The 20,845-nt window shown below is 42.0% G+C and overlaps 1 protein-coding gene across 7 annotated transcripts in view; it reads left to right on the top strand.

The window, feature by feature from the left end:
• The first annotated feature begins 747 nt into the window (after positions 1 to 747).
• RBM39 (RNA binding motif protein 39) overlaps positions 748 to 20,845 on the top strand; it is a 40,503-nt gene continuing 20,405 nt past the window's right edge. For 2 of the 7 annotated variants that reach the window (XM_017886607.1, XM_017886608.1), the window contains exons 1-8: positions 752 to 1,155; positions 2,097 to 2,160; positions 3,925 to 3,974; positions 12,074 to 12,268; positions 14,662 to 14,727; positions 14,824 to 14,877; positions 19,137 to 19,254; positions 19,580 to 19,732. In XM_017886607.1, coding sequence (XP_017742096.1) covers positions 2,110 to 2,160; positions 3,925 to 3,974; positions 12,074 to 12,268; positions 14,662 to 14,727; positions 14,824 to 14,877; positions 19,137 to 19,254; positions 19,580 to 19,732 — 687 coding nt within the window. In that variant the 5' untranslated portion in view covers positions 752 to 1,155; positions 2,097 to 2,109. Of the gene's footprint in view, positions 1,156 to 2,096; positions 2,161 to 2,385; positions 2,459 to 3,924; positions 3,975 to 9,940; positions 10,013 to 12,073; positions 12,269 to 14,661; positions 14,728 to 14,823; positions 14,878 to 19,136; positions 19,255 to 19,579; positions 19,733 to 20,845 lie in introns of all 7 variants that reach the window. The other 5 variants (XM_017886610.1, XM_017886609.1, XM_017886614.1 and 2 more) reach the window with 4 other exon arrangements.

Below are 20,845 nucleotides of genomic sequence, written 5' to 3'. Positions count from 1 at the left end.
AGGTCCCAGGGGGTAGGGGGACTTTTTTTAGTGGGGTGTCTTTTTTTTCCCTCTAATTCTTCAGTAATATTCAGGACGGGGAACTTTTTTGAAGGAACGGTAGCAACCCTGACACAAGAGGTGATTAAATTCGCGGCACAAAGCTGATACCATGCCATGGGAAGCAGAGTTTATCTTCTCCACCTTTTCTTTGCTTTCCTCCACTATTTCCAAGGTTGTTTCAAAGATCGACAGTGCAGACCGCGCCATTGCCTCCAAATGACTAGGAAACCTATTTTATTATCTCCCCCTCTCCCCCTACCCCTAAGGGTCTCTTCTGGCCTTCTGATACACTTTTCCACTTCGTCTCCACCCTCAGCGGATAATCTGAAGATCGCCGCTTTATCCTATCCCCATGCTGACTAGGTTGCCTTATGGCGACCTTGACAGCCATCGGGGAGGCCGGAGCGGGGGCGGTCGGCTGTACTGGGGGTATCTTCAGATGGCCGTGAAGAGGCGCCACGAGGGGGAGGCGACCGCGGAGCTCCACTCAGCGAGGAGTTCTCTGAAAGATTGACAGGTAGCCTACCAACTGTCTTTGCCCTAGAGACCCGCTCTGTCTCGCGAGATTTAGGTGCTTACGTGAAGTGGGAGTGAAAGGCGCCTCTCTGAATGGGGGATGGGAATGTCTATGGCGCAATCATTGCGCGAGATTGGGCTACAGACACTGGAGCCATATTTACATCTCGCGATACTTCGGCCTCTCTGATTTGCTGCTTGGGGCAGCTTCTCGCGAGAGCCCGTGCTGAGGGCTCTGTGAGGCCCCGTGTGTTTGTGTGTGTGTATGTGTGCTGGTGAATGTGAGTACAGGGAAGCAGCGGCCGCCATTTCGGGGAGCTTGCCGTCACTGTCGCAGGGGTGGATCCTGAGCTGCCGAAGCCGCCGTCCTGCTCTCCCGCGTGGGCTTCTCTAATTCCATTGTTTTTTTTAGATTCGCTCGGGCCTAGCCGTCCTCGGAGCCCGATATTCGGGCTGGGCGGTTCCGCGGCCTGGGCCTAGGGGCTTAACAGTAGCAACAGAAGCGGCGGCGGCAGCAGCAGCAGCAGCAGCAGCAGTAGCAGCAGCGGAAGTCTCTTCCCGAAGACGAGCACGACAGGCGTCCGAAAGCCGGAGCAGGTACAGGGGCGTTGCGGACCCGCGTATTATCCCAGCTTTCTTGAGGTTTGGCTCCCTTTTGGGCTGAGGGGCGCTCTCGGCGGTCTTTAGCGACCGGGGTGAGGGGTGGTTTTCGAGAAATCGGCCCTGTTTCAGTGACCGCGCCCTTATTTTCTGGTCGGGTAGAGTCTGGATTCTTGGGGTGGCAGGGACCTCTGAGAGGCCGCGGTAGAATGGTGACCTGTCTCCTTCGAGGCTTGGGCCCGCCGCGACCTCCCAACATGGCGTCAGTTGAATGCTGCCTTGGCTCTTAACCCCTCCCAATGGAGGGAGTTTCTTTTTGCCCCTAAAATGGCAGCGCGGGTTTTTGCGCGGAAAGAGGCGCTCTCGTTTGGGTCTCCCAGTTTCTGTTTTTGGAGTTGATAGCAGGGTTTTAAATATGGGACATTGAAGTCTTCATTTTCGTGTCTTTGGTGTAAGAGGCGTTTTGGATTTACTTACATAAGCCAAACCTGGTTAAAGTGCGTGTCACTTTAGTCATTCATTGTAGGGCTTTTGGAGGTTTTTCTTAAGTTTTCCAGTGTGTCGGCTGAGAAAATTCAGTCGACTTGAAAACCGTTTACCAGGCCGGCCGCGGTGGCTCACGCCTGTAATCCCAGCACTTTGGGAGGTAGAGGCAGGCGGATCACTTGAGGTCAGGAGTTCGAGACCAACCTCATCAACATGGTGAAACCCCGTCTCTATTAAAAATACAAAAATTAGCCAGGTGTGGTGGCAAGCGCCTGTAATCCCAGCTATTCGGGAGGTGAGGTAGGATCGTTTGAACCCGGGAGGCGGAGCTTGCAGTGAGCCGAGATCGCGCCACTGCACTTAAGCCTGGGCAACTAGAGCGAAACTCCGTATCAAAAAAAAAAAGACAAATAAAAATGTTTACTCACCGAATCGTCTTGTTCTTTTCCTAGGCGTTTAGAGAAAATGGCAGACGATATTGATATTGAAGCAATGCTTGAGGCTCCTTACAAGAAGGTGAGAAAAAACATGTCGGTGAGGTTTATAATTTCTTAATTTAGCATTATTCACGAAACTACTGCTGAAATGTAAACTAACCTCCCCGGAGCCCTCTTGATTTATCTTATCAGAGATGCATTACGTGTAACTTACGAAAGTAAATATATGCTATTGATGTAATAATATTGTGCAGTAGTTTCACTTCAGCGTGATGAATAAATGCCCATCTATCTCTCTTTGTAGACTTGCCTAACGATATCTCACCTCTACTCCCATGAATTCACCTTTGATTCCAGTGTGAACTGTCAATCATAAGGTAGTAATTGAGTGACTTATCGCTGTACCGTGGTCCCCTAGGTAAAATGACTCAACTAAGAATTACCAGCTCCAGTTTGGTATAGCAAAAAGGTGAATGTAGTGGTTTGGGAAAAAGCAGGGGTCCAAGAATAAAAAAGCATAACCAGTCTGTAGCAAGTTAAATCTTCTAATAGTCTTATAAGAAGAAATGGGTGAGATTTTAAAATTTATGTATCTATGTAAGACTGGTGATAGTAAATCTTAAACAGTCCAGTGGCAATCTGCTACTCAGTTAATAATTACTAAAATTCTTGGATCCCTGAATAGAAATTAAAAAAAAAAAAAATACAAGAGGCAGTATCACAGCTTAGAGTCACTTGATAACTGTTTTACTGTTCTCCATATTGTTTTATTTTTAACTAGGCCCTGCCATATAGTATTTCACACTAAAAACAAAGGAATTATTTTGGCTAATATAGTCTTTGACTCATTTCGGTATCGCAGTAAAAGTAAACTGTGTTTTCATTGTTTCACCAGTTGGTGGTGAAAATAGCAGTATGCATGCATTATCACTGGTGTCACAAACTGTAAGCTTTGTAAGTTAGCACTTTACTCCTATAGCTGATGTAATCAAACTTTAAACATTTTGCTAAACCTTTTAAAAATAATACATTTGTTTTGGATTGTATAGCACGACCATGTGGTACCAATTTGGATGAATTCTTGATAGATTTAAATAGTGTATGTAATTTTGTAATGCTTAGACTCTTGAAGAGCTACTTTCTGTTTTAATGTTAAGATTCTTGTGTCTTAGTTTTTTAACATGGATGTAATTCCATGTAAACAGGTATGGAAGTAGGAAATGTTTAGGCTGGACTTGGTGGATTATTAATTGACTTTCTTGGGTTCTTGGGAGTCAACATTACTAAAGCAGTGTGAATCCCTGTTTGCTTCAGGGCGAGATGTGTGACAGAGGTGGCATCAAGCTCTTACAGTCCCAACCCTCCAACGGAAATGGGCGAAGATCTCAGGAATGGCATCGGTCACAGGAAATCGATAGTGGCTGGCTGCTAGCATGGCCACTTGGGGCTTAGGCAGAAATAGAGCCATGGTACTGACCAAAGGGACCATAGCACATGGAATAAAACTCAAAACAGGACTTCATGTTTTATGGAAATTATATTTAACCACTTCAACATTGTAAATCTGGATAACTTAATATCTAAACTATATAAGAAAGTAAAATTTAACATGTTAATATGGAAAGATTTTTTTATTTTTGTATCTTGATGACTTAAATGTAAGCAACAAAGTGGTTAAACACATACCCATCTAAATTTTTTTATAGCCTTCCATGTTAAACTTTAAATAAATAATTAGTTTTAAAATTGTTTTGTATTTTCTTATTCCTGTTCCCTTTACCCTTTGACAACTTGAAATGTTACCACTTCGTCCTCATGATGTTCTTCTATCAACCCTGCTTAGGATGAGAACAAGTTGAGCAGTGCCAACGGCCATGAAGAACGTAGCAAAAAGTAAGTTTTAAGAAGGGGCCTAGGGAGGGTGGTGAACTTTTTTGTGGTTTTAGACCTTAAGTTGTGTTCCTGTGGCTGAAGTATACAAAGTTCTCTTCTGAAACTTTTTTTTGCTGCTTTTAGAGAATTGGTTCTTTGTCTTTTGGGATAAACTCTTGGAGGAACTGTGGATTTTTGCTTAGATTTCAGAATGTAGTTTCAGATACCTTCCCCTCCAAGTCCATCATGACAATCGTGACAAGTTCTGTAGTAGAGGTTGTCTTGTTTTAAATTTGTTAACTTTGGTTTAATATTTGGTTATCTTACTGATAAAACTATTATATCTATTGATCTTACAAGGGAGAGTTAAATTAGGTGATAACTAGGCCATGGAAAGTATTGTTTGCCCTAAATTGCCAAAGGAGTCAAAGCTGTGAATTATTTCTGCACCTTGCTGCTCAAAGGCCCTTTTGGAAGTGATGCAACAGAATACTTAAGTACTTCTTAAGGTGGCTTTCATTATCTTAGGCCTTTCAAACTCCAGACTTAACAGGGTAGGGTTTTTGGAAATTATGAATATATCTATATACTTTATTTGGATAAAATGAGTGACTCTGTAGAACTCTACTATAGTACAGAAAACAGTGTACGAAAAGTTTTAAGTAACAGATATGATGAGATCCGCTTTTCTTTTTTTTTCTTTTGAGACGGATTCTTGCTCTGTAGCCCAGGCTGGAGTACAGTGGAACAGTTTGGGCTCACTGCAACATCCGCCTCCTGGGTTCAAGTGATTCTTTGAATTTTTTTTTTTTCTTTTGAGATGGAGTCTTGCTGTGTCACCCAGGCTGGAGTGCAGTGGTGTGATCTCTGCTTACTGCAACCACTGCTCCCCGGATTCAAGCGATTCCCCTGCCTCAGCCTCTCATTAGCTGGGACTACAGGTGCACACCATCATGCCCGGCTAATTTTTTTTGTATTTTTAGTAGAGATGGGGTTTCACCATGTTAGCCAGGGTGGTCTCGATCTCCTGACCTCATGATCCTCCCTCTGTAGCCTCCCAAAGTGTTGCGATTACACGAGCGTGAGCCACTGCGCTTGGCCTTTTTTTTTTTTTTTTTGTCCCTGCGATCTCAGCTCACTGCAAGCTCTGCCTCCCGGGTTCATGCCATTCTCCTACCTCAGCCTCCCGAGTAGCTGGGACTACAGGCGCCCACCACCAAGCCTGGCTAATTTTTTTGTATTTTTAGTAGAGACTGAGTTTCACTGTTTTAGCCAGGATGGTCTCGGTCTCCTGATCTCTTGATCCGCCCACTTCGGCCTCCCAAAGTGTTAGAATTACAGTCATGAGCCTTTTTTTTTTTTTTTTTAAAAAAAGACATAATCTCACTCTATTGCCCGGGCTGGAGTGCAGTGGGGCAATCTCGACTCATCACAATCTCCGCCCCCACCTGGGTTTAAAAGATTCTGCCTCAGCTTCCCAAGTAGCTGGGACTATAGGCATGCGCCACCATGCCTGGCTGAGTTTTGTATTTTTAGTAAAGACGGGGGTTCACTCTTTTGGCCAGCCTGGTCTCGAACTCTTGACTTAATGATCCGCCTGTCTCGACCTCCCAAAGTGCTGGGATTACAGGGGTGAGCCACCGCGCCTGGCCCAAGGGATTCTTCTGCCTCAGCCTCCCAAGTAGCTGGGAATACAGGCACGCGCCACCACGCCTGGCTAGTTTTTGTATTTTCAGTAAGAACAGGGTTTCACCATATTGCCCAGGCTGGTCTTGAACTCCTGACTTGGTTACCTGCCTGCCTTGGCCTCCCAGCATGCTGGGGTTACAGGTGTGAGCCACCCGTGTCCGGCCAAGAGATGCACTTTATAAGGTTGGGTTTTATCAGTTTTTGAAGTTTCCTTTTAGCTCTGAGGTTAGTGGTTCTAAATATGTGGTCATGTTGCAAACATTAAATTGTTTCATTAGTCTATAGTGCCATTTTAAAACATTTTATCTGCCAAGCTGTAGTGGCTCATGGCTGTAATCCCAGCATGTTGGGATGCCGAGGCAAGCGGATCACTTGAGGCCAGGAGTTTGAGACCAGGTTGGCCAATGTGGTGAGACCCTGTCTCTACTGAAAATACAAAAAGTAGCTAAATTGTGGAGGCTCGTGCCTGTAGTCCTGTCTCCCCAGGAGGCTATGGTAGGAGAATTGCTTGAACCTGAGAGGCAGAGGTTGCAGTGAGCCAAGGTTGCACCACTACACTCCAGCCTAGGCCACAGAGTGAGACTCTGTTTTTTTTTTGAGACGGAGTATTGCTCTCTCTCCCAGGCTGGAGTGCAGTGGCGCAGTGTCAGCTCACTGCAAGCTCCGCCTCCCAGGTTCTCCTGCCTCAGCCTCCCCAGTAATTGGGACTACAGGGGCCTGCTACCATGCCTGGCTAATTTTTTTTTTTGTATTTTTTTAGTAGAGACGGGATTTCACCGTGTTAGCCAGAATGGTCTTGATCTCCTGACCTCGTGATTCGCCCACCTCAGCCTCCCGAGCCGCTGGGATTACAGGTGCCTGCCACCGTACCTGGCTAATTTTTGTAGTTTTAGTAGAGATGGGGTTTCACCATCCTGGCCAGGCTGGTCTTCAACTCCTGACCTTGTGATCCACCCTCCTCGGCCTGCCAAAGTGCTGGAATCACAGGCATGAGCCACCATGCCCAGCCAAGTTTTGTATTTTTAGTAGAGACAGGGTTTCACCATGTTGGCTAGGCTGGTCTTAAACTCCTGACCTCAGTTCATGTACCCGCCTCGCCCTCCCAAAGTGCTGGAATTACACGTGTGAGCCATGAATCCGGCTGAGACTCTGTCTTAAAAAAAAAATCTGGGCTGGGCGCGATGGCTTACACATGTAATCCCAGCACTTTGGGAGGCTGAGGCGGGCAGATCACGAGGTCAAGAGATCGAGACCATCCTGGCCAACATGGCGAAACCCCATCTTTACTAAAAGAGACTGCCTGTGGGATCGTACTTGGCTGTCCTCCAGGTAGAAGAAGCTAGACCCAGCACTTTGGAATGCTGAGGCAAGGAGATCACCTGAGGTCAGAAATTTGAGACCAGCTTGACCAAAATGATGAAACCCTGTCTCTTACTAAAAATACAAAAATTAGCTGAGCATCGTGGTGCACACCTGTAGTCCCAGCTACTTGGGAGGCTGAGGCAGGAGAGTCACTTGAACCTGGGAGTTACAGTGAGCCGAGATCGTGCCATTGCACTCCAGCCTGGAGACAGAGCGAGACTCCGTCTCAAACATAAAAATCTGTCATATTTATGACCTTATATTAATGAAAATGAGAGAAAATAGCCACTTGATTTCTTTTGGCTTTTTTCCTCCTAAGATCCCTAAATGCTTCATAGTAAATGCCTCAGTCATTCTCACTACATTGTGTTAGGTAGGTTGATAAAATTTCATAAAATAGATGAAAAATTTTATATAATATTATTCAGTGCTTGCTAAGCCAATATATTTTTTGTAGTTCCCCTAAAATAATGTGGTAATGGGTTAAAAATGATGTAATTTGTAGAAAACGTCCTCCTCTTTTCTGGTGTAAGCTTGGATGGGAGTCATTTATAGTTCTTCACCAAACAAGAAATTGTGGGGATCAGATTGGGTTTAGTCTCGATGTGGTCTGAGGCAACCAACCAGAGGCGTGGTTTATGTCATCTGGTTTTAGACCTTCTGCCATAGTAATGGTTTCCTAATGTTTCTGTTTTGCAATTCTCTAATCAAAAGAAAACCCAGGAAGGTATATCCATATAAATTGACATAAATTATCCAATCTAGGTGTCAGGCCTAGTGGCTGAAGATTTCACTTCAAATGTCAGAAGGATAAAAACATAGACTTTTGGGTACAGACCTTCGTTATTGTACCATTTTCTCGTGTCACTCTTTGCCACTAAGGTCAACTCTGGTTTCTACTTGTTTTTATTCTGTATATAAGCTGATTAAGGCTACAAGCTTTTATAAGGAAGCTGAACATCAGGTTCTCCATGTGTGATATTCGGTGGCCTTTATCTAATGTGGAGTCCCACAGGACTAAATAGAAGAATGGACAATTTCTGGCCAGGCGCGGTGGGCTCAGCCTGTAATCCCTACGCACTTTGGGAGGCTGAGACGGGGCAGATCACGAGCGGTCAGGAAGATCGAGACCATCCCTGCGCTAACACCGGTGAAAACCGTCTCACTACTAAAAATACAAAAAAAAAAACTAGCCGGGCGAGGTGCGCGGGCCCCTGTAGTCCCAGCTACTCGGGAGGCTGAGGCAGAGAATGCTAAACCCGGGAGGCGGAGCTTGCAGTGAGCTGATATACGGCCACTACACTCCAGCCTGGGCGACAGAGCAAGGGACTCCGTCTCAAAAGAAAAAAAAAAAAAAAAAAAGAATGGACAATTTCTTTAACCATGAGATTGTTTAAGGGAAGATCCTTTCAAAACACTTTGGTAATCTTAAAATACTTTCCAGTCAGACTTCTCATCAGTTATAGATGATAAGTAAATGACTCCTTTGTTCAATCAGGACTCTTATTTTCTGAAGGAACTTTGTTTCAAATTAATTTTAAAGTTACCTGGAAGAAAATTTTGTATTTAGATATAGATACAAAACATTCTGTCTTTGCTTTAACCTTTAACTAAATTAAATTTCTTAACCAAAGGAAAGTGCCATGTTGCATTTTTCATTCTAAAACTTCATTGTCTTAAAAGCCACATTGAGGTATAGTTTGTTAGGTAGTAGAAAAATGGCATGTACTGAGAAACAGTTGACTGAGTATAAATTTTTTTTTAATTGTGTAATTTTGATTCTCAACATACACTTCATTGTATCCTAGAATAGGAACAAAGTTTATTGTGACACAAACTGGGTGTCAACCTATTTTTTGAAGAGCTATAAACCTGAGTTTTTGCATACGTCAAGGTATGCATCTTAAGTGCTTGAGCTTGCTCTCATGGGAATATTATTTGTTAAAGTAACCAGTTTTGCAAACTCTAAATCAGTGTCCATTCCGTTAAGCTCTTTAGAGAATTACTCAATAAAATTTAACATTGAAGTGACACAGTTGAAATATATTGGCTGCTGTGGTGTGGATTATCTATAAATTTTGGAATAAATGACTTCTATTTTTTTTTTTTTCCCAGAATACTTTGCATTTGAAATTTAGATCTTCTTACATGGAAGAGGTCAAATCCAGTTATAGCAAAACACCTTTACTGCAGAGGCCATATAACCAAAAAGTCCAAAGGCCCAGCCCAGTGGACCATTTACTTCAATGATGTTCAGTACAAAATTTCACTGCCATTAAAGACTTTGGAAAGTCCCTTTTAAGTTGTAACAGGATTTGACTATTAGTGTGGATTTCGATAACCCTTCTTTAGGTCATGTAATAAATGCCCTTTGAAACTGGAAGTATACTGGTTTCTTGCACCCATATAGCTTTCTCTGGGCTTTTATGCAAAAGATTGTATTTTCTGAATGTCTTAATATGTTGCTGTCTTTTTACCTGCCTGGGGTTACCTTCAGATGTGGTTGGGGACTTGTTTATACAAAAAGTCCTAGAAGACCTTAAGTTAAAATTAGCTCTCCAATTTTCAAGTGTTTTCTTTTGGCAGAATAAGTTTTGGGTCCTATGAGAGGTGAATAGGTTGGTTGCCTCTCTTGCTATAGCCCATCTATGAGCAGAAAAAAAACTTTGTTTTGAGGGGATGGAGTTACTTTTACCTTGTTCCCTAATATATTTAGGACTTTAGGTTTTAGAAATCTCACAGAATTCTATAGTTAGAATAGTGCCACAGAGATAGTGTTAGATATTTCAGGCAACAAAATTGGAGTGTTACCTGTTGCCCATTTGGGCGTGGCTTTGATGAGTTCTATATAAATAATGAGTGTAGCCTAATTTTCTGTCATGTGCTACGTAGCATATACATTTCTGACAGTCAGGTGGATTATCTTGAAATTTTAGACAAACTTTCTGCCTCCTTGGAAAGCTCTACATCTCCTTGTGATTGGAGTGTGGGTTTCAAGATTCCAGAAGGTGGGTGTCTTCATTTTCTATTTTCAATGCACTCTAAAGATGACCTGCTTACAGGTTCTCTGAGGCAGACCTCAGTTGCTCTTGTGATATGTAACTTTGCTTTGAAAAGGAATGAACAATTACATATCCAAATACAGAATTGTCAAAATGTTTAATCATTAAGCCACTACAAATTGACATTTTAGTGGAATAAATTGATTTTGAAATGTTTTTCAGTTTGTATTGAAATATCTGAAGGCACCTCTAAAATTTGGGTGATGACACAGAGGTATAGATTAAAAGATTTAATTATGAATAGGTGGTATACTGTGAAGACTACAGAAGTGAACAGAAAGATATGACTGGCTTTTTTGGTTTTAGTTTGAGATTTTAAAAAGATCTGTGAAGGTCAAGTTGATCATTGGTTTTGATTGCATCCCACAGGCTTCTATAAACTGGCTTAAAAATGGCGTACTCCATTTTCTGGTATATTCATTGTAACTTCAGGAAGTATTGAAATGGTCATATTCAAGTCTAGGAATGTCAAAATGTATTTTAATGCGTTAGTTGTTTTTCTTTTTCTTTTTTTTTTTTTGGAGACAGTTTTGCTCCGTTGCCCAGGCTGGAGTACAGTGGTGTGATCTCTGTTCACTCCAACCTCTGCCTCCCAGGTTCAAGCAATTCTCCTGCCTCAGCCTACGCAGTAGCTGGGACTACAGGCCTGTGCCACCAAGACCCGCTACTTTTTGCATTTTTTTAGTAGAGATGGGGTTTCACCATGTTGACCAGGCTGGTCTTGAACTCCTGACCTCAGATGATCCCTGCCTCAGCCTCCCAAAGTGCTGAGATTACAGCTGTGAGCCACTGCACTTGGGTTTTTTTGTTTTTTTGTTTTTTCAAATGGAGTTTTGCTCTTTTTTGCCCAGGCTGGAGTGCAATAGCATGGTCTCAGCTCACTGCAACCTCCACCTCCTGGGTTCAAGCGATTTTCCTGCCTCAGCCTCCCAAGTAGCTGCGATTACCGGCATGTACCACCAGGCCCGGCTAATTTATATTTTTGGTTGAGAGGGGATTTCACCATGTTGGCCGGGCTGGTCTCAAACTCCTGACCTCAAGTGATCTGTCCGCCTTGGCCTCCCAAAGGGTTGGGATTACAGGCGTGAGCCACTGCACCGGTCTGCATTAATTCTTATTGTCCTTTGTCATTACGGTTTTGCCCATGAAAACCAAAATGTTGCTGTCTATGTGACCCTTTGAACTTATTAAATATTTTCATATGTAAATGAGGGCAAAATGGACTTAATGGTAAATTATTATATTTGATGAAAATTTTCGTAAATGAACCAGTAGTAGTACTTAAATGTGAACATACTCTATTGTAAGTTTGCTTTATTAATGTATCTTGCGGATTACAGTAATGCTTTTGTTGGCCTTTTATATGACAAACTATATTTAAAGGTTCACATTTTGATTTGTATTGCCAACAAGCCCTTTTCCTTGTTAAAGCTGTAGCTAACTCAGGATATCATTGCAGTTCCTACTCGTAGAGAATGGTGTCCTGCAAGTAATGTCTTATCTGCTGATTTTCAGTAGTGTTAATATAAGGCAAAAGGGATATTGTTTACCATACGTAGCAATTTTTTTTTTGACAGAGTCTTACTCTGTCGCCCAGGCTGGAGTGCAGTGGCAGGATCTTGGCTCATTGCAACCTCTGCCTCCCGGGTTCGAGCAATTATCCTGCCTTGGCCTCCCAATTCTCCTGCCTTAGCCTCCCTAGTAGCTGGGACTCAGGCACACGGTACCATGCCTGGCTAATTTTTATATTTTTGTTAGGGACAGAGTTTCACCACATTGGCCAGGCTGGTCTTCAGCTCCTGACCTTGTGATCCGCCTACCAGGGTGCTGGGATTACAGATTTTTTTTTTTTTTTTTTTTTTTAGTATGATTATGTAGCATTGTATCATAGTAAAACTAGCCAAAGAAATTTATGAAAGGATAAAAATATAATTCTGACCATGAAAGGTAGTATATTATGGTGGGTTCCTAAGCAAGCATGATAATGGCGAATTTGTTACTTCTCAGGAGGAAAAAAAGCAAGAGCAGAAGTCGTAGTCATGAACGAAAGAGAAGCAAAAGTAAGGAACGCAAGCGAAGTAGAGATAGAGAAAGGAAAAAGAGTAAAAGCCGTGAAAGAAAGCGAAGTAGAAGCAAAGAGAGGCGACGGAGCCGCTCAAGAAGTCGAGATCGAAGATTTAGAGGCCGCTACAGAAGTCCTTAGTATGTAACTATAGTTACGATTTTGGTTTGAGGGTTATTCTCTGGGTATTCAGATAGCAATTAACTTCAGTGAGTTGAATTGTGAAATTTTATTTTTTTAACGATTGGTTAAAAAGTACTGAATTAAGGATATTGGCATTGAATGCTAGTAAAGTGAAAAATACAGTGCATGGACAAGTAAAAATTTGCTTTTACTAGTCATACCGATTATTTTCTGTTAAACTATAAAAGTTTCTAAATTGTATGCCAATCAGCGCACTGGATGAAAGCACTAGAGTGCTTGAAAAAGATGACATTGTAGTGCCCAAATACCTGAGAAAGCTTAACAGTGTCTGGGCTGTTACAGTATTTGCTAAATACATATTTACTTAAAATTGTAAAATTCTGATGAATACAAAGTTACACATGTATATTTAGTTAACAGTAAGTAAAAAATCTTGTCACTGTGGCTGTTTTCAGCTGAAATGTCAGGCCATTTGTGAATTTGTTGTGTATGCTCCTTGATAAAGATTCTTTTTTGGGCTTATCTGTATTTAAGGTTTGTTAATAGTAAAAGGTATTCTAAATTAAAAGTGTTTTGAAGATTAGATCACTAGAAATTTGGATGTGGATATTTAAAGTTGGAAACAAATTTATTACGGTTATTAAATATATTAATCACCTCTACAATTCTAAGGATTGAATAGCAATCTTTAATGCTTTATGAGGTTAATTCATCTTAATAAACACACTGCTGTAAACTCTGGGATATATTAAAAAAAACCCTTCTAACTTTAAGATTTGAATGGTTAAGGATGGAATTCAAAGACAAACAGACCTGAATCACTTGGGCAAGGTACTTAACCCCCTAAGCTAAGCATTTGTTTTCTAACATTTTAAGGAGATAACAAGTTTCAGATAAGCTATTAATGAGTAATGAATGAGAAGAAAATGGAAAGTGCTCAGAGGACTTAATGGATTCATGAAATGTTTTGGCATTACATGAATTCTGATTCTGGCTCTTTTATCTTTAAAATAAAAAGAATTAAACTGCATGATGCTGGATTCCTCCAAGCTGCTTATTTCATTAACTTTTTAATAGCCGAAAATGGGACCACAATGCTATTTTAATTCTGAATGCTGTGCAGCATTAGGAAATTCTCTGCTTTTGTCCCATTTATCAAGATTCTGAGCATTCTTAAAATGGGATTATGTTAAATCTTTTTACCTGGATGAACTAAATGAGGGGAAAGGAATTAGCTTAATTCCTTTTGAGTGATGAATACTTTTTGTTTGCTGGGATCCTGGCCTTTAATAGAAAATTACTTAGTTCTTATGTTGGGTTTGAGGCTGTAACTGAGAGTATTTTATAATTAAAGGGGAAAGAAAATAGCTTATAACTAATTACTTGAGAACTTTAATACAGCCAGTAAATGATTCTCAGTCATCACCATTAGTCTGAATTGCAAAGGACCAATTTAATATAAAGTGTTTTATTTGGAAATACTTGCATGTTGTAGGTAGGCATAGTGTTCATGAAAACTAATTCAAATGTGTGGATCACAGGCCACTACATATTTATTTATTTCGTTGTTCTTCTGAAATAAGATAGCAGGATGAGCACTAAGGGACAACTGGCTAGTCCCTTTAAGTTAGCCTGGTCTTTAAAGAGTCACAAAAACTGTTATTACAGAATAATTACCTTTGTGATCTTTTTGAAAACACTCTGTTAGTCATGACAAGTCCTCAAAATTTTTCAATAGAATTCGTAAATTACCTTCAGATCTTCAAGATGGAATATTTTGCAACAACTGAAGTATAGTGTGTTAAGTGGTGTCATGCTGTCTAAGAGTTACTGGTGAATGGGAAAATACCTAAGTTGCATGACTAAAGAATTCATTTTAGTTTTTAAAAGAAACCTTTCAAAAAGAAGACTTGTATGAAAATTGTGTATATACATGTACACACATACATTCCCAGGAGAAGGATACACACCAAATTGTTAACCATAGTTACTGCTGGTGTGAGGGAAATTCAGAGGGATTTATTTTTTATATGTGTGTGTTTTTTGTTTTTGTTTTTTGTTTTTTTTTTAAATTCTCAAGACTGTATATATATATATAGCTTATAAAGATATCTATAGTCTGAAAATGGGTGTGTTCATTTTCAGAATCTAAAAATTTTGAGGCTGTAACCTTTGGTCTTGGCACCTCTCAGTGGTCCAGGATGGATAAATACAAGGGCAGCTTGCCTGGGATAAAGTTAAGAGACATCTAAGTATTTTTGTTTCCTCTTCATAACTGAGGTGGAAAAGCAGCAGCCTGAACAATGTTAGTCTTGCTGGAGAGCGCATGAATGCGATCTTAGCAAGACCCTAAACCTGTAACTAGTGTAATTTTGTGTTTCCTTTTTAGCTCCGGACCAAAATTTAACAGTGCCATCCGAGGAAAGATTGGGTTGCCTCATAGCATCAAATTAAGGTTTTTAAACATACTTCTGAATTGTTTAAATTGTTTTTTAAGGAACTAACATGCTGTACTTGTTTGGATAACTTCTGAAACTTTTTAACTTTGCAGCAGACGACGTTCCCGAAGCAAAAGTCCATTCAGAAAAGACAAGAGCCCTGTGAGGTAGTTTTCTTCTTTAAAGCCTTTAGCTCTTAAAAAGCTTTTGCAGCTTATGGTACTGTTAACTTTGATGATATTTAGTAATTTGGACCATATTAAATCTTGCTTTTGTTTCCTTTTACAGTTCTAGTACTTTAAAGTCAAGTGAATTTATACTGAGTTTTCAGTAGTTTTCACTTTAATTTCATATAATTAAAAAGAAGGAAAAGTTATTTATTTATTCATTTATTTATGTATTTATTTATTTTGAGACAGAGTCTCACTCAGTCACCCAGACTGGAGCGCAGTAGTGCAATCTTGGCTTACTGCAACCTCCGCCTCCTGGGTTCAAGTGATACTCCTGCCTCAGCCTACCAAGTACCTGGGATTACAGGCATGCGCCACCATGCCCGGCAAATTTTTGTCTTTTTAGTAGAGACAGGGTTTCACCATGTTGGTCAGGTTGGTGTCGAACGCCTGACCTCATGATCTGCCAGCCTCAGCCTCCCAAAGTGCTGGGATTACAGGCAGGAGCCACCACGTCCAACCTAAACTTATTTTAATATGATCTTATTTTCCTATTTTAATTAAAATAAGCTTTTTTTGCATTTCTTATTTTTAATGGATATATGATTGTGTATATTTATGGGATACAGTTATGTTTTGATACATGTGTGCAGTGTAATGATCAAATCTGGGTAATTAGCATATTCGTGTCAGACATTGTGTTGGCAACGTAGCAATTATAGAAAACTTTACACTTATTTATCTTTGGAATTAATAAATAATGAGTTATTTGAAATACCTCATGTGGAGAAGTAGTTGTAACAGTAAGTTTTACTGTTTGGCTGTCCTGAGGAAAACTGTTTCATCTCAAAAGTCTTAGTGATTTGAATTGTTACTCCTAGGTTCTTGAATGTTTACATGGACTATTTTACTTTTTTTTTTTTTTTGAGACGGAGTCTTCCTCGGCCCAGGCTGGAGTGCAGTGGGCAGATCTCAGTTCACTGCACAGCTCCGCCTCCTGGCTTTAGGCGCCATTCTCGAGACTGCTCAGCTCTCCCGAGTATAGGCTGGGACTACCACGCCGGCCCGCACGCCTCCGCCGAGCTAGGTTTTTTTTTGCCTATTTTCTTAGTAGCAGACGGGGTTTCCAGCCGTGTTAGCCCAGGATGAGTCTCGATCTCTCTGACTTGTGATCCGCCCATCTCGCATCCCAAAAGTGCTGGGATTACAGGCTTGAGCCACCGCGCCCGGCTATTTTACTCTTTAAAAATAAGAATTGTAGGCTGAGCATGGTGGCTCACGCCTGTAATCCCAGCCCTTTGGGAGGCTGAGGTGGGTGGATCACACGGTGTCAGGAGATCGAGACCAATCTGGCCAACATGGTGAAATCCTGTCTCTACTAAAAATACAAAATTTCGCTAGGCATGGTGGTGCACACCTGTAGTCCCAGCTACTTGGGATGCTGAAGTGAGAGAATCACTTGAACCTGGGAGGCGAGGGTGCAGTGAGCTGAGATCATGCCACTGCACTCCAGCCTGGTGACAGAGTGAGACTTGTATTTGTTCAGTCTACCATTTTGGTTAAAGGAATATTTTATCAGGTGGTAGCATTGTGGTTGGTTGTTCTTTTTTGAGACGCCCGTCCAAAAAGCTTTTGCTTTTTTTTTTTTTATTTTTTTGAGGCGGGGTTTTACTCTCACCCAGGCTAGAGTGCAGTGACGAAATCATGGCTCACTGCAGTTTCTAACGGCCGGTCATAAGCTATCCCACCCAACTTAGCCTCCCGAGTAGCTGGGACTATACAGGTGCAGCCACCATGCCCTGCTAATTTTTCTTTCTTTCTTTTTTTTTTTGAAGAGACAAGGTTTTGCCATGTTGCTCAGTTTGGTCTGAAATCCAGGGCCAAGCAATCTGCACACTACTCCCGGCCTTAAAAGCTTGGTGCCTGGCGTGGTGGCTCACACCTGTAGCAAGAAGGTCAGGATATCGAGACCAGCCTGACCAACATGGTGAAACCCCATCTCTACTAAAAGTACAAAAATTAGCCAGATGTGGTGGTGCATGCCTGTAATCCCAGTTACTTGGGAGGAGAGGCAGGAGAATTGCTTGAATCCAGGAGGTGGAGGTTGCTATGAGCCAAGAACACACCACTGCACTCCAGCCTGGGTGACAGAGCGAGACTGCATCTCAAAAAGCTTTTGTGACAAATCTTACAGGTGAAGTGACCACCCCTCATCCTCCATACATCCTGAGAGTGTCCAAAAAATGGAAAAGAGCATGTTTAGGCTTACATCTTAAAGGATTGACTTAAAATATTAATTGATATTTTGCAACAGAGATGATGTTAATAGACACTATCTGAATTTGTAAAGTAGAATTCTTAGAATCATTCAGGGTTTCACTTCAAGTTTGCCATTTGTGATTGTCAAACTAAATTTCACTTTACAATTACATGGTTTTGTTGTAAATAATCATCCATTACACTGATTTTGGATCGGTCTGGCATTTGTGATTGGTCTGGTGATATGTTTTATGACTGTGGTTAAACTGTCAGCCCCTGGTTGACCCTTGCTTTAGAAAAATTACCCTTTTTGGGGCAGGCGTGGTGGCTGAAGCCTGCAATCCCAGTACTTTGGGAGGCTGAGGCAGGCCGATCATCAAGGTCAGGAGATCGAGACCATCCTAGCTAACACATTGAAATCCCATCTCTACTAAAAATACAGAAGATTAGCCAGGCTTGGTGGCACATGCCTGTAGTGCCAGCTACTCGGGAGTCTGAGGCAGGAGAATTGCTCGAACCCTGGAGGTGGAGGTTGCAGTTAGCCGAGATTGCGCCACTGCACTCCAGCCTGGGCGACAGTGAGACTCCATTTCAAAAAGAAAAAAAAAGGAAAAGAAAAATTTTACCCTTTGTGAGATTGTGAGGCCAGTAGACTTCTGTACTAATTCCATTCCATGTAAGATGTCATTATAAGAAACAGTAAACCTTATTCTTTAGAAGGATTTGAGTTACATTGAGTAGCTTTATGGACATTTTTGGTCAATAGATCTTACTGCAAATGGGCTTGGGCTGACTGGGTGTGGTGCCTCACGCCTGTAATCCCAGTACTTTGAGAGGCTGAGGCGGGCAGATCACCTGAGGTCAGAGGTTTGAAACCAGCCTGGCCAACATGGTGTCTTCATCTGGAAAAAAGAAAAGAAAAAGGAAAATGTTCTTGGGTATATGACAAACTAGTTTCATAGCTTATTCTGGTTTTTGTTTGTTTGTTTGTTTGTTTTTTGAGACGGAGTCTCGCTCTGTCACCGAGGCTGGGGTGCAGTGGTTGGATCTCAGCTCACTGCAAGCTCCGCCTCCCGGGTTTGCGCCATTCTCCTGCCTCAGCCTCCCAAGTAGCTGGGACTACAGGCGCCCGCCACCTCGCCCGGCTAGTTTTTTGTATTTTTTTTAGTAGAGACGGGGTTTCACCGTGTTAGCCAGGATGGTCTCGATCTCCTGACCTCATGATCTGCCCGTCTCGGCCTCCCAAAGTGCTGGGATTACAGGCTTGAGCCACAGCGCCTGGCCAGCTTATTCTGTTTGCTGAACATGTTTGAGAATTATTTTAGGCCAGGTGTGGTGGCTCACACCTGTTATCCCACCACTTTGGGAGGCCGAGGCAGGTGGATAATCTGAGGTCAGGAGTTCGAGACCAGCCTAGCTAACGTGGTGAAACCCCGTCTCTATGGAGGTGTTTAGGACAAAAGGATTGCTTGAGCTCAATAGTTCAAGACCAACCTGTGCAACATAGCAAGACCTGATTTCTTTTTTTTTTTTTTTTTTTTGAGACGGAGTCTGGCTCTGTCACCCAGGCTGGAGTGCAGTGGCCGGATCTCAGCTCACTGCAAGCTCCTCCTCTCGGGTTTACGCCATTCTCCTGCCTTAGCCTCCAGAGTAGCTGGGACTACAGGCGCCCGCCACCTCGCCTGGCTAGGTTTTTGTATTTTTAGTAGAGGCGGGGTTTCACCGTGTTAGCCAGGATGGTCTTGATCTCCTGACCTCGTGATCCGCCCAGCAAGACCTGATTTCTAAAGATGAAAATATTGGTGTGGAGTTGGGAAAGGAGTGTGAGGGTACAGTGTATACTGCTCAGGTGACAGGTACACTCAGAATTTACCACTAAAGAACGCATCTATGTAACCAAAAGCCACCTGAAAAACTGTTGAACTATATGAAGAAATAGATAAAAATTATTTTAAAATCTATTATGAAGTTAATTTTATATTTTTTACTTATATTAGGGAACCTATTGATAATTTAACTCCTGAGGAAAGAGATGCAAGGACAGTCTTCTGTATGCAGCTGGCGGCGAGAATTCGACCAAGGGATTTGGAAGAGTTTTTCTCTACAGTAGGAAAGGTAATCTTAACCTGTTTAGGGAGGTCAAGTAGGTAGAAATTGCAAGAGAAAACATCTAAACATCAAATATTTCATATGCTTTAGTACCAGTATTTGTTTGTGTAATGTTTCCACAAACAAATTTTGCATCTTATAGTATTGGAGTTGATAAATGTTACTACCAATTGGTTCAAAGATATAGATAGGATATAGGAATTGTCCCACAGATTTACTTTTCAATTAAATTTTAAAATGCCTTCATCCATCAACATTAATGTCTCCTTGAAATATATCTGCATGGCTTACAGTGGATGGTTGCACAAACAGAACTGTGTTTTCTTCGTAGGTTCGAGATGTGAGAATGATTTCTGACAGAAATTCAAGACGTTCCAAAGGAATTGCTTATGTGGAGTTCGTTGATGTTAGCTCAGTGCCTCTAGCAATAGGATTAACTGGCCAACGAGTTTTAGGAGTGCCAATCATAGTACAGGCATCACAGGTAATTTTTTTCCTGGTTAAGAGTTTGATTATTGATGGTGTTTAAAGCCTCTTGTTGCATGGCATACTGCTGTTGTGTTCTGTGACTGCTACTCATTACGTTGAGTCGGATGTTCTCAGGACCTTTTTTTTAACTTTGCCTTCATTAACATTGATAGTTTTCTCAAGACTGTCATCCTATCTTTTCTCCTTGTGTTTGAAATGTAATGATTTTGCCTTTTGTTTTGTTTTGTTTTTGAGATGGAATCTCTGTCACCAGGCTGGAGTGCAATGGCATGATCTCGGCTCACTGCAAGCTCCATGTCCCGGGTTCAAGTGATTCTCCTGCCTCAGCCTCCTGAGTAGCTGGGATTACAGGAGCCTGCCACCATACTCGGCTACTTTTTGTGTTTTTGGTAGAGATGGGGTTTCATCATGTTGGCCAGGCTAATCTTGAACTCCTGACCTCAGGTGATCCTCCTACCTCAGCCTTCCAAAGTGCTAAGATTACAGTCGTGAGCCACCACACCCGGCCTTGTTTTTGAGATAAGGTCTCACTCTGTTGCCAGGGCTGGAGTGCAGTGAGATAATCACAGCTCACTATAGCTTTGACCTGCTGTACTCAAGCTGTCCTTTCTCCCCAGTTTCCTGAGTAGCTAAGACTACAGGTACGTGCCATCACTCCCAGCTAATTTTTAAATTTTTTGAAGAAACAGGGTCTTGCCATGTTGTTCAGGCTGGTTTCAAACTTGTGGGCTCAAGTGATTCTCTGGCCTGGGCCTCCTGAAGTGTTTGGATCACTTGAACCACACTGCACTTTGACAGCATTTCATATTTTAGTTTTTTGTCCGGGCACGATGGCTCACGCCTATAATCCCAGCACTTTGGGAGGTTGAGGTCAGCGGATCTCCTGAGGTCAGGAGTTCGAGACCAGCCTGGCCAACATGGTGAAACCTTGTCTCTACTAAAATAAAAAAATTAGCTGGTCATGGTGGCAGGCACCTGTAATCCCAGCTACCTGGAAGGCTGAGGCAGGAGAATTGCTTGAACCTAGGAGGCAGAGGTCAGCGAGCCGAGATCACGCTGTTGCACTGCAGCCTGGGCGACAAGAACAAGACTCTGTCTCAAAAAAAAA

The sequence above is a fragment of the Rhinopithecus bieti genome, unplaced genomic scaffold, assembly GCF_001698545.2.
Source record: "Rhinopithecus bieti isolate Rb0 unplaced genomic scaffold, ASM169854v2 scaffold_15197, whole genome shotgun sequence".
NCBI lineage: Eukaryota > Metazoa > Chordata > Mammalia > Primates > Cercopithecidae > Rhinopithecus > Rhinopithecus bieti.
This window is presented reverse-complemented; position numbering and strand designations above follow the sequence as displayed.